General features: G+C 45.6%; 1 protein-coding gene across 1 annotated transcript in view; it reads left to right on the forward strand.

The window, feature by feature from the left end:
* The window catches only part of KDSR (3-ketodihydrosphingosine reductase), a 37,469-nt gene extending 24,490 nt beyond the window's left edge, over nt 1–12,979 (forward strand). Inside the window, exons 7-10 of the mRNA XM_059041301.2 lie at nt 1,210–1,293; nt 4,475–4,558; nt 7,088–7,189; nt 11,301–12,979. Of these exons, the coding sequence (XP_058897284.1) occupies nt 1,210–1,293; nt 4,475–4,558; nt 7,088–7,189; nt 11,301–11,420 (390 nt within the window). The 3' untranslated portion in view covers nt 11,421–12,979. The remainder of the gene's footprint in view (nt 1–1,209; nt 1,294–4,474; nt 4,559–7,087; nt 7,190–11,300) is intronic.
* The last annotated feature ends 546 nt before the right edge of the window (nt 12,980–13,525 follow it).

Consider the following 13,525-nt stretch of genomic DNA (forward strand, 5'->3'; position numbering starts at 1 on the left):
TTCACCGAAGGAAGTAGGGAGAGAGAAAGCCACATGTAACACAGGACCCTGGGACGCTCTCGGAGGCTGTTGCATGAGGAAGCAATATAGCATTGTCACTTGCAGCTTCCTTAAGACGCACAGTCATCTTCCTCATGACCAGGTAGCTGCCTGTCCGCTGCCGACTCCCTTAGGCGTTTCCGTGCGGCTAAACAGTGAGCCAGAAGCAAACCAAAGTCATGGCAGAGTTTCTGATGGTTTAATCCATCATGCTTAGCGTCACTAAGCATCAGGACAAGATACGAGTGTGGAGCAGGGCGCCAGTGAGAAAGGTGTGTCCTGTCCGACCAGCAGGAGAATCTTCTAGAATTGTCGGGGGGTGTGTTTATGAGTGAGGAGACCCAGCAGGGAGGTAAACAAGCCGAGGATTCTGTTCCAGAGAGAGCCAGGGAGCTGGGAAGAGAAGCCGGGAAGGAGTTTGCACGTACAGATATGGGATGAGATGGTTCACAGGTGAGGTTGTCCTGGTCTGACCCAGGGGGTCCACGTGGGGGAGTGTCCTGTTTGCTGGTCCTGTGGTGGAGGAAGTGACCCCTGAGCCCCTCGTTGGCAGGGGAGTTCCTGAACCAGCAGACTTCTCAGAGGATGGATATAATTCTAGAGCCGGGTCTGGGGTGGCACAGGAAGGGCCTTGGGGAAGGTATTTGAATGATCTCAATATATTTTGTAAATGAAATCAACATAACGAGGGTTTGAGAAGCAGCCGTGAAGGAAAACAAACTTGTTTTCCTTCCTGATGGCCGCGGAGGAGACCTGTCCCGTGGCCTTGACCACCGAGCCCAAGTGGTGTGCGGTGGGAGGGAGGACGGGCGGATCTCCCCTTAGCATCATCTGCTCTCCTCACGGGCAGCTCCCAGGCCCCTGGCCGGCGGCAGTGGAAGAAATTTAGAAGGAGGCGAGTCTCCCTAGCTCAGGGCCAGCTGTTTTCTGGAATCGAGGTTGGGATGAGCTTTTCGCCTTTACTTCTAAATGATCTTCAGGGCCAGGAGTTTCCTGATTCACCTGATGGCAGTTCTCCTCCTACAGAATCACCCTATTGGTCTCACCACCTTTTGAGAAAATCAGGGCCGTATTTAGAATGTCTGCGCGGCAGCCAGTGCAGGTTGATAAGGGAGGATGCGGAATTGTGTCTTGTTTACTGAAGGGGTCGATGTTGTCTCTGAAATGCAGGTGAAGCCCTATAATGTTTATGTCACAGTTGCCTACCCACCGGACACAGACACCCCCGGGTTTGCGGAAGAAAACAAAACCAAGGTAAGTATGCCTCTCCGTGCCCTGTTTCGAGTTTTGAACGTAGGAAACCCCTTTTCCCCGCTTTCTGTCTTTCCACCCTTCGGCCTGGGGGCACTTTCATCAGTCAGAAAATTGAGTTCCTTTCAATGTATGTGTTTGCAAGAGGCCTCCGAACTTTCTGGAACTTTAATTTGGAATCTTGGAGGATGTAGCCCTATTTTCAAAGGCCATTTTTGCTAAGAATCTTCAAGCTTTATTTCATTAATAAGGGGTTTGCTTTCTGATTGAGAGTACAGCTTGTATTTTAACTAGCAAGATAATACTCTTTAAAAATAATATTTTCTCCCCTGGCCTTAAATACATTTAAACACCCGAAATGGTTGCTGATCCATTGTCTTCACGTGGGGGTCTAATGGGCGCCTAAGACTTAACATTTCCAAAACAAAACTTGTGATTCCCTCTCCTTCCCCCCTTATTATTTTCCATCTCATTACCCGGGACCCACCATTCCCCCAGCTGCTCAGGCTGGAAACCGCGAGGCCAGCCTTGATCCCTCCTCTCACACCACACATCCAGCTGACATGCACCTCCTCTGGGCTCTGTTCTCAGAATGTATCCCAAATCAGACCTCTTTTTTTTTTTTTTTTAAACTGCAAATATCACTACCATCCCAGCAGTGAGAACCGCTGATGTTTTTGCCTGAACTGCTCTCATGGTCTTCAGCCTGGTCTGCCTGCTCCTTTTCTTACCCCGCTGGGGTCTGTTCTTCATAAAGTAGCTAGTGATCCTTTTAAAGCCCAAGTCAGTTCTTGTCACTCCCCTGGTCAGACCCCTCTTGTGTAAAAAAAAAAAGCCAAAAAACAAAACTGAAAAAAAAAAAAAAACCCCAAAAGATCAAAACCTCCTGTACGTCACAGTCCTATAGAATGTTCTAGAATGGTGGAAATGGTCCTGCACGCTCCTGTATGGTAGTCACATTGTGGCTGTTGAACACTTGCAGTGCAGCTAGTGGGACCAAGACACTGAATTTCTAATTTTATTTCATTTTAAGTAATTTTTTTTTTTTTAATTTTATTTTATTTTTTTTGCGGTACGCGGGCCTCTCACTGTTGTGGCCTCTCCCATTGCGGAGCACAGGCTCCGGACGCGCAGGCCCAGCGGCCATGGCTCACAGGCTCAGCCGCTCCGCAGCATGTGGGATCCTCCCGGACCAGGGCACGAACCCGTGTCTCCTGCATCGGTAGGCGGATTCTCAACCACTGCGCCACCAGGGAAGCCCTTAAGTAATTTAAAGTTAGAATTAAATAGCACATGTTGGTGTTGGCTGTGTATCAGAGAGTGCAGCGCCCCTAGCTCCCAGCGTGCCTGGAATAGAATCCAGAGGCCTCGAGCCTTTTGGGTCCCGCACTGTCTGGACCTCGGCCTCCTGCCCACAGCATTTTCTCCTCTCCTTGGCCTTAGCCACACCGGAGCCCTGTCTATTCCTTGAGCTTGCCTGGCCTGTTTGCACCTGCGGGCTTTGCTCTTGCCATCCTCTCTCTGGATATTCAAATGGATCTTCCTCCTGTGTTTCTTTCCATCTCTGTACAGCCTTCATCTTGGAGAGGACTTCCCTGACCCTCTGTTGTCTCAAGTATCCCTCCCATGAGATGTGAATCTTCTTCCCTGGCCTTATTTTTCTCTAGAGTGTTCAGCACCTCTGGACATTAACATTAATACAGTGACTGTCAGTCATCCTGAGCTGAATGCCAGCTCTGCACTTTGTTCAGATGAACCTGCCTTGACACGTGGTAGGCACTCTCTGAGCAAACAAAGTGGGGGAGAAAGGAATCAATCAGAACTTATCCCCTTGAACTTGGTATTGATGTGTTTTCTTCTCTTTTATAGTGATGCTTAGTAAGTGTGAATGTTATGCTCCATGGGCTGTATATTTGCAAAAAGATGTTTATGATTTAGAAGGTTTTTCTCCTATTCATTTCTCTTTGGCTCTGCCTCTTAAAAATTACTACTATTTCAAAGAAGTAAATTTAAGCCAAATGCCCTGTTCTGGAATAAGGGGAATCTGCCAAGCAGATATGCAACATTTGGTGAGCGGTCTTTTAGGCAGAAGGCAAAGCTGACAAAGGACGGTGGTTTCCCTGTGAAGATTTGATTTTGTTGTTAAATTGGGGTTTTTTGTTTTTCCTCCACTAAAATGTCGGGCTGACTTCTTTGGGTAAATAAAATTCTACCTTGATCTGCGGGTCCCGTAGGGGGCGCCATAGTGCCTTTAAATCTCCTGAGTATCTGGCCACACATGGTTATGTCAGCCTGGCGGTCTGGAAGAATCAATGGTGCCACCTTCAAAAGGGCTTTTCTGTAACAAAGTGAGAGAGTGGCACGGACATATACACACTACCAAACGTAAAACAGATAGCGAGTGGGAAGCTGCCGCATAGCACAGGGAGATCAGCTCAGCTCGGTGCTTTGTGACCACCTAGAGGGGTGGGATAGGGAGGGTGGCAGGGAGGGAGACGCAAGAGGGAGGAGATATGGGGACATATGTATATGTATAACTGATTCACTTTGTTGTAAAGCAGAAACTAACACACCATTGTAAAGCAATTATGTTCCAATAAAGATGTTAAAAAAAATAGGGCTTTTCTGTTAATTTAGGTTCATCAAGAAACACTTGACTTTTATGAGCAGTATGCTATTCTATTTTAAGAAAATATGTTCTGTTTTTTATTTTATTTTATTTTTTCAAGCCTACATGGTAAATAAAATTTATTGTTTCATGCCATTTAAGGCTTAAGTTTTGAAACTTCCAACTGAAACTCCCTTCTAAAGAATGTTTGAGCACATGTGTTGCATGTCGCTCCAAAGAAGATTTTTTAAAAATGAAAATAAAGACAGGGCAAGGTGTTTTTTTTTCATTTTTTAAACTTAAGCTCTGATGGTCCTCATTGGAACTGAGACACACATCCCACAAAGAGTAGCTGGGGCCTCCTTGTCTTGCTTCAGCTACTGGGCTGAATTTTGTACAGTAACCAGTAATCAGTAAACTGATTTGAAATCTAGATAGAGATAATTCTAAAAACAGGAACCAGTTCAAAGGCAGAAAACTGGAATTATGTATAAATTGGGGGAGGAGGGCTGTAAAATTATTTTTTAGTTCGGTGGGCAGTAATGGTATTGATGTGTCTAATTTTTTCACCTTTAGCCTCTGGAGACTCGGCTTATTTCAGAGACCACATCTGTTTGCAAACCAGAACAAGTGGCCAAACAAATTGTTAAAGATGCCATAGTAAGTAAAATCCTTGTTTCCTTTTATTAATAGTTAACAGTACTGTGTTTCCAAAAAGATATTTTTCTCAGGGCTTATTTCAAAATATAAATTATTGGGGGTTTTTGGTGAGTTAAATTTGGTGAGTTAAAATCTAGTATCTAATGTTAGATTGTACTTTTCTTCACTTATTGATTCCATGTTGATTAGTAGGTTCTGGAAACTAGTAATATATCTTAATCTTAGGAACAGATTGCTTAGTCTGAGAACTTTGGTTCTTTGAAAGGAAAATGAGACTTCACCTGTGATGTGTAAACGGTATGTACTATATATGCTGTATACGGCATGTTGCCCTCTTCTTTCCTGCAGTGTTTTCAGTTTTAGATTATTTTAGGTGTCTTACTGCCATCTGTGTTGATTAAGGATTTTTCTTTCCCCTTCCTGCTTCCCAGTATCCTTTTCCCAAATGTTTACTAATAAGAAAGTGCCACAAGCCCACTGGGCCATCATCCTGTCAACTCAGCTAATGCACTTCCAGGCTGCCGTGTTTATTCAGAGTCAAAAATGGTATATTTGGAAACCAGGCGCTATTCTGTAGGACAGCGTATGTGCCACAAGCTTTCTGGCAACATTCCCGTTAACCCACATGCAGAAAAGTATACATGTACAGGGGATGTCTGTTAACCTTAGCACCCATTGACTTTAAGAAATTTGGGGACAATTGGAACGAGAAGCATCAGGAGGCTGGGCCTTGGCCTGGAAGGAACGTCCGTGCCGTTGCACGTTCAGGCTGAACCGAGCAGAATACAGGAAGCATCGAAGGCTATTAAAATATCTGCAGACGTGGGGAGAACTTTGCCCTGATTGTGTTCAAAGGCATAGAAAGAGGGCACCAGCGGATTGGGCGGACTTTGTTTTTCCTGCTTATCTCAAGTCATAGCAAACACACTCCATGTTTTTAATGATCCGAAGCAGCTCTTCGTATTTTGGCAGGATTCATTTAATCCAGTGGTTCTCACGCTTTTTCATCTCTTGCCTCTAAAGTTGTCGACAACCCCAGAGAACTTTTGTTTCCATGGGTTATACTTATCAATATCTGCCGTATCACAAATTGAGACTGCGTCATTTAAAAAATCTGTATTCATTTAAAAGAACAGTGATAAATCCATTATATTTTAATGAACATTTTTTATAACAAAAATTATTTTTCAAAACAATTGAGTGAGAAGGGTGGCTTTGTTTTACATTTCACTGGTTCTTTAACGTCTGTGTTAATAGAGGACAGCTGGACCCTCAGAGCTTCTGCGCTCGGTCCGCCGTAGCATGTTATTTTGAATGAAGGATATAAAGTAGATCTGGCCTTACAGGGACGTATAGTTGGAAAAGGAAGGACTATGTTCTAAGCTTCTCAGAGAATTGTGCACATTCTTATTTATTTATTTTTTTGTGGGGGGGACATAAAACCTAAACTGGATGAATAGTAGTTTCTTAAAGGTTAGTTGCAATGTGAAATTGAAACTTCATCAATGAACTTCTTGTTCTCTGTTACATGAAAATCCATTGGTCTGCCTTGCACTTTGAATGTTCATAGCAAAGCCCGTTCATGGCTTTGTAACTTTATGCATTAGTCATTTGGAAAATATGGATTCCCTGAGTTATCAAAAAAAAATGACATTCACTACTGTCAGTGCTGATCTTATTATAAAAGTCTTTCTGTATTGGGAAGCTGACAGTCTCAAAATGGCAGATATACACTTTCCCAATTCTTAATTTTTCCTTGAAATCTCAGATTTGAACATTGATCACAAAAGCTGCCAGTTTTCCTTGAAGCGACAGTCCTTTCGTTCATTTTCTGCGAAGTATCTTCCGGATACCCGTGTTTGAATAACCACAGATTGTCAGTCCGTGGTTCTTGCATGTAAAAATAGTGTTCTGTAGAAAAAGCAGGACCTTTCCTAACTTACACGGTTGGAGGAGGGCTCTTCTTCAAGACTTCTGTCCCCTTCCATGTGCATTTGTCACACAGAATATTAAGACGTGTCCTCAAGGGTTGAGATTTAACAAAACGATTAATTTTACTGCTTTATCAAGGGCATTTTTAAGCAAAACTGACATTTAAAAATTTTTTGGTGATGTAAACAATTTCTGTTTTCTTTGTGTATTGATTTGTCACTGCAAGTGTGTGTGGCAGTGGAGAGGTACCACCAGTGTGGTCTGTGCTAATGAGACAGCAGTTTTGCCCATCGGTGCAAGTGTCACTGGGTGAAAAAGGCATTTAACATCTTAGTATCATCATGACAATCGTTTTGTCCTCGTGGAAGGGTCTCAGGACACTCAGGGTCCATGGATCCACGTTTTGAGAAGTGCCTGTCCAGCCGTCCCAGCCCATGTGCTGAGGCCACATTCGTCTCTCAGCTGGGACATGCACTTTGTTACCCTCTCCTCCTCCCTGAAGTGGACAGACACACGTCATTGTTTCCAATGTGCTTGAGTTGATTCCTTCCCATGTCGCTACTATTGCCTCTGTCTTTTCTTTTCCTTCTGTTTTAGCAAGGAAATTTCAACAGTTCCATTGGCTCAGATGGGTACATGCTCTCGTCCCTGACCTGTGGAATGGCTCCGGTAACTTCCATCACTGAAGGGCTCCAGCAGGTGAGCTGAGCTGTGCGTAGGCCTCGGGACAGATGGACACACAGACAGACGACAGGTGCCTCTCAGTGAACCTCAGTGAGAAAAGGCTAAAGGAAGACATAGCAACTTTACATGAGGATGTGAAGAATTTTTATTGAAGTATCAACTTTTTTCTTTCTTTACCTGGGAGAAGTAAAGAGGAAGCAGGTCAAAGCTGTAAGCTTGAGGAATTTAGTCTGGGAATGGGTACTGTGGAGAGAGGGAGAAAACGCTGTCTCTGCTGTTGGGGTGTTAATCTGGGTTCTCCTCTGAGAATCACTCATCTTCTGTGTTTGAAAAGTGGAAATCTCTGTCACCAGGGGGATGGGGTGGACTTGCCTAAACGCCCTGGAATATTAGACTGGAGCGCTTTGCTGTGGGTCAGGCCACAGAAGCTTCGGGAGATAAGTCAGGGATTCAACGCAGGCCCTGCCCTCACGGAAATTATAGTCCGTCCAGAACACACACACAGATTAACTGCTCCTCGATGAGCCGGGTGCCGTTTGCTACTGGAGCATCAGAGCTAAGGCAACCTCTCTGATCTCAGGGGGCTTGCGGTCTAGAGGGAGAGACTGATAAGAATGGTGAGGCTGGGGGCTTCCCTGGTGGCGCAGTGGTTGGGAGCCCGCCTGCCGATGCAGGGGACGCGGGTTCGTGCCCCGGTCCGGGAGGATCCCACGTGCCGCGGAGCGGCTGGGCCCGTGAGCCACGGCCGCTGAGCCTGCGCGTCCGGAGCCTGTGCTCCGCAACGGGAGAGGCCGCAACAGCAGTGAGAGGCCCGCTTGCAGAAAAAAAAAAAAAAAAAAAAAAGAATGGTGAGGCTAGTACAGTGCAGTGTAATGAGAGTTATAACAGAGGGATTGCTCTAGAAAGACGGAGGGTAGGAGGAGGGCAGGGAGTGGGGGGAAGGCCACCGAGCAGGGGCTGCCCCCACTAGTGAGCAGTTTATGACAAAGCGCTACACGATGTGCAGTCGACCACGTCCACACGGAAAGTCCCCGGGACTTAGGTGTTGATTTTCCTCCTTCTTCTCTTCTCACTGTGATTCTCTCCTAAGAGTAGACGCTAGGGACTTCCCTGGCGGTCTAGTGGTTAAGACTGTGCTCTTCCGCTGCAGGGGGTGCGGGTTCGATCCCTGGTCGGGGAACTGAGATCCTGCTTGCCGTGCGGCCAGAGAGAGAAAAAAAGGACGAGACACTACATTTCTTTTAGACGTTTTCCCTGGGCTGTGACTTTACGTCTGAAGTTCAGCACGTCCACAGGAAGACTTTACAGCATTTTCCCCAGCGTCCTGCCCCCTGCTTCCGTCACCAGTTCCGTTTTCCCCTGTCCCCGTGATCAGTGTTCACGTTCACTTCCGAGACCAACCAGACACGGGCGTGTCATCGCCCACCCAGCTTCTCCTGCCCCTCACGTCGGGGCAGCTCTGTCCCCCCGCCCTCTCGTCCTGGGTCGGCCCACTTTTCTGGCCCTGTCGCTGCTCCTGCAGCTCAGAGCAGGACACACCGTGCTTGAGGCTCTGTGCGCCAGAGGTTGTGAAGCGGGGAGCCCCGCGCCTGTGAAACGTTCTGTTTGGCTCATCTGGTATGAGCCCGCGTGTGGAACTAGAATAGTTTCAAGATTAGATTTACGTTCAAAGTCGAGATTTTGGACTTTTCTTGGAGACCCAGCAGCCCAGGGTCTGCATTCTCGCCTGGCGTCACCGGCTGGCACGGGTGCACAGGACACAGACTCCCAGCCCCTGTGGCACGGCCCTCCGACCTCCGGCCCTGTCACCCCACTTCCTTCTCCTCCTGCCCCTCCTCTTCTTTCTGCCGCTTTGTCTTTGTCCCTCCATCCCCACTTTCCTTTGACCAACTTCCAACCTTCCTTCAAGGTCTCACCTTAAACGTTGCTTTTTTCCAGAAATCTCCATGACTGGGTTAAGTGCCTTGGACTCACCCCGATTTTAGCCTCTTATTATGCTGTAGTATAATTGCTTTTTTGTGTGGGTTTTTTTTTTTTTTTTTCCATTCCCTTAAGTTTAAAAACAAATTGACTTTATTTTTTAGAGCAGTTTCAGGGCTGTAGAAAACGTGAGCGGAAATGAGTGAGTTCCCGCAGACCCTCTCTTCCCCTCCCCCCTCCCTATTATTAATATCTGGCGTTAGCGTGGCACTCTGTTACAATCGATGAGCCAGTATCGATACATCATTACCAACTGAAGTCCATAGTTTGCACTAGGGTGTATTCATGGCGTTATCCATCCATCCCGTGGGTTCTGACAGATGTAGAGTGACATGTGTCCACCATTACCGTGTCATACAGGCTGTTCGCTGCCCTGACATTCCCCTAGGTCCACCTATTCACCGCCCCCTCCCTCCTTCTGAATCCCTGGCAACCATTGATCTTTTCACTGTCTCCAGCGTTTCCCTTTTCCAGCTTCCCTTTGGTTTTCACATTTTTCAAAATTATCCTTGCGCACACTTCAGAGAATCAAATCGTTTTTAAGACTCATTATGAGAAACAGCAAACCCTCACCCCATATCCCGCGTTGCGCCTTTCTCGGAAGCAGTCAGGCCGGCCTCTTAGCCGGGCCTTCTGACCTTCACCTCCTGACCTCTAGGCAGATACCTACGTGGCCACTCCCACTTGATCTCTCAGCTCGGGATCAGGGATCGGCTCTGCTCTGAGGGATGAGGACAGAGCTCTCCTGTCTTCACCCTGTCCTACCCGCTCATACCCGCCTCTCCTCCACCCCCACCCTCCCTTTTCAGTGATACTGTGATTTTGGTTAGATCTGTATTGAGATCACCATCCTTAGGGCTATTTAAATGCTATTCACAGCTGAGCTATGCAATGCACATAACTGATTTTCCTTTTTTTTTTTGCGGTACGCTGGCCTCTCACTGTTGTGGCCTCTCCCGTTGCGGAGCACAGGCTCCGGACGCACAGGCTCAGCAGCCACGGCTCACTGGCCCAGCCGCCCCGCGGCATGTGGGATCTTCCCGGACCGGGGCACGAACCCGTGTCCCTTGCATCGGCAGGTGGACTCTCAACCACCGCGCCACCAGGGAAGCCCTGATTTTCCTTTCTTATACAACCTTTTGTTTTCCCCGAAACTACTGTTGGCCTTTTAAATGTATTATTTCTGTGTATTTTTCATAAGGACCGTCTTCATCTCCTCCCAGGAATGTCAGATACTCCGTAGTTTCACCACTGGAAGGACTGCCTCCTGGTGCCTTCTGACCTGCCTGTCAGGACTGGCTGCCCCCAGTCAGGGGCTTAGCTGACCCCGGGCCCCCCTCACGGTCTTCCTGGGGCACCCCTCTGCCTCTCCCGGGTACTGGTTCCCCTGCCTTCCGCATCACAGGACATTGCCCTTCTTTGTTGACACCACTCTCTTTGGCTGTTTACCTCTTCTGGTAGCTTCCTAAAAAAAAAAGGGTGCTTGGGAGGCAAATTTTTTGAGGCTTTGTGCATCTGAAAATATTTCTCTTTGTAGTTTTATGCATTTTAAAATTTCCTCTTACAGGTGTTGTAGTGAGAGTTCTTTAGTGGAAAGAGTGAAAATGAACGGATACGGTTAATTGCTGTCTTAACCCTGAAATAGTAATTGCCTTTCATCAGTGGGTTGTCTGCCCCGGCGTGGAGTGCGCTGGTGGAGGCCGGCGCTGGTCCTTCTCACCACAGTGCTGTCAGCGCCTAGAGTAGGGTCTGCCTTTTATGATCAGAACATAAACCTTAAACCAAAAAGCCTTGATTGTAGTTTGGATATTTGAGGTGCTGTGCTGGATCTGCCCTAGCTCAGAAAACCCCAAGACTAGCAAGAATCCCTGTTTTGTTCTTTGTATAATTTGCGTATATTAACTGGACACATGTTTTGTCATTACCTGTCTGGCAGGCCCTGTGCTGTCCAGTGGCTCAGAGCGGACAGCTTCTGTTCTCCGTGTTCTGCTGGCACGTGCAAAGTTTTCATTATACGTCCTTATCCTCGGAGCAGATTGGAAGCTGCGTCTTAGGAACCATTTATCAGAGACATATCCTAAAATCCCTTGAAATGGATGATTGTGTTGTCCTGTTGCATGAGCTCAAAGGTCTCTTTGTCTTGCAGGTGGTCACCATGGGCCTCTTCCGTACGATTGCTTTGTTCTACCTTGGAAGCTTCGACAGTATAGTTCGTCGTTGCATGATGCAGAGAGCGAAATCTGAAATTGCAGACAAAACTGCCTAATTCTTATCCCTTGGAAAAAGACTTTCTAAATAATTTGACCAGCTTGCTGCTAAACGGGACGCAGTTTTTGGCCTGCAGACATTCGTGTCTTACTTTCGAATCTGTGAGATTGGACCAGTGCTCTTCAGAAACCTGGCTGCAAGCAGGGGGATAGACGTTCAAACTCCAGAGAATATTATTAATACTATGCAAATTTGGAGCAGGAGACCACTTGATTCTCCGAGGCAGAGAAGTGATGGTAAGGGAATTCATAGCGTGTGAGCAGGGTAAGGGACAGGATTCCAGAGTGATCACTGAACATTTTTTTTCTATTTATTCTTTTTTTTCCCTGGTAGAGATCAAGTCCAGAAATGTACTTTCCAAGCACTTTTTTTAACCTTTCATGAGAGGCCGTTTATGGGTTTCTGGGGCCTTTTTTTTTTCTTTTTAACTTGGTGTATTTTATTCCAGATGCATTTTATACATTGCCACTGTATCTGAGTGCATAGTAACGTCCCTCACTTACTCTGTTGCTGGTGGACTCTCGTGGCTTCTCTCTCTTTGATCCCATAAAACTACGAGGGGGATGGGAGGGGGCAATGCAGTGGAACAAAGGAGATAAATTATTTTCCAGTCGGAAAAAAATAATGCTTACTTGTCTTCTTTAGACTCAGACGCTTAGGGCACTGTTCATTTTTCGTTCACCGGGAAAGGCAGGCTCCTAAAATGTTTTCTGAAGAGAAGTCAAATCTTAGAAGCTTAAAAGTTTACAATTTCTTCAATAGCCATGATGACCTGAAGCTCACCCATTCCATTGTAGTGTCTTACTCTTCCCATGTCTTCCTTTCCAATTTTGCTTATACTGCTATAATATTTTTGTAAAAAAAAAAAAAAGAGAAGACCAGTTTTTTTTGACTTGACTTTTTAAATTAATGAATGAATTTATTAAAGCAAATGAAAAAATTAGAAAGCGTGACCTTTGTCTCCTCGTAGCATATATGTAGCTTTTAAGAGAGGCAGATGATAGCGTGTTTCAGTTTTATTTATTAAGAAAAAAAAATGTAGGATGACAAGGCTGATGTTGAAGATACTCGTTTTGGAAATAAAATGATCACCCTGTTCTTTCTATGACTCTCCCACTGACCCTGAGAACATCCTCTTTGTACCACATGTTAAGAAAGCCCAGCCATCTCTCTCACCGTAGAGACCTGGAAATCTTGTTGGTCCCCTGAGTGTTGTTTCAAGATGCCAGGCTCCGTTGCCCGTTGGTTGGATTTCCACAGCAAGTGCCTCTGATGAGTTTTAGCCACCGCTACCTGCTTTGCTCTGTCATTGTATGTGTTTCCTCCGACTTGAGGGCCGTCTCCTCCATTGTAACGCTGTTTCCCCTCCCCTTTGCATACACAGTAAGTTTATACGTTACCACCTTCCAGTTCCTTGTGGTGAGAAAAGACCACTGCATTTGAAGAAGAAACTTTTTTTTTATTGTTTTAAAAAAAAACAACACAAAAGATCGTTTTGGTAACAGTACAAAACAATACAATTCCACAAAAGATTAAAGACCTAAAAATTATTGCAAATCTTTTTTGCCTTTGAGTTTTTGAACTCTTGACTTTAAAATGACTTGATTTTTACAAAGTAAGATGTCTAATGGCTTTAATCCATGGTGTCTTTTTAAAAGACATGAGAATGGCACATTTTCAAACACTGACAATGACAGAAGAAATTATTGTTTAATATATAAGTTGCTTGGGATGACTTCATTGCAGTTTATGGGGGTGGTTTGAACCCATAATGGTTTCATGAATCTTTCCGCCTTAGAGAGCCATCGTCTGCAAAGTTGAGTCATATCAGGCAGCCTCTAAAAGGGAGTAAAGGCTGTGCTTTCCTAATTCATGGATACAGATAAATAGCTGGGTGCTTCTCAATTTGATTCTTTTCTCATAAATGCTTCTTGAATGTTGGTACCTTCTACTGAAGGTCTATATTAAAATCTAGTCCCAGGTGATGCCTCATTTAATAAAATTAACTATTTTGCAATAGTTATTTCAATATACATTTCTCAAGGTATCCTCAGAGAGAGCACTGTGACTCCAGGTCATCTCCTGCCTGAACAAATTGACACC

The sequence above is a fragment of the Kogia breviceps genome, chromosome 15 (genome assembly GCF_026419965.1).
Source record: "Kogia breviceps isolate mKogBre1 chromosome 15, mKogBre1 haplotype 1, whole genome shotgun sequence".
In the NCBI taxonomy this organism is placed as follows: domain Eukaryota; kingdom Metazoa; phylum Chordata; class Mammalia; order Artiodactyla; family Physeteridae; genus Kogia; species Kogia breviceps.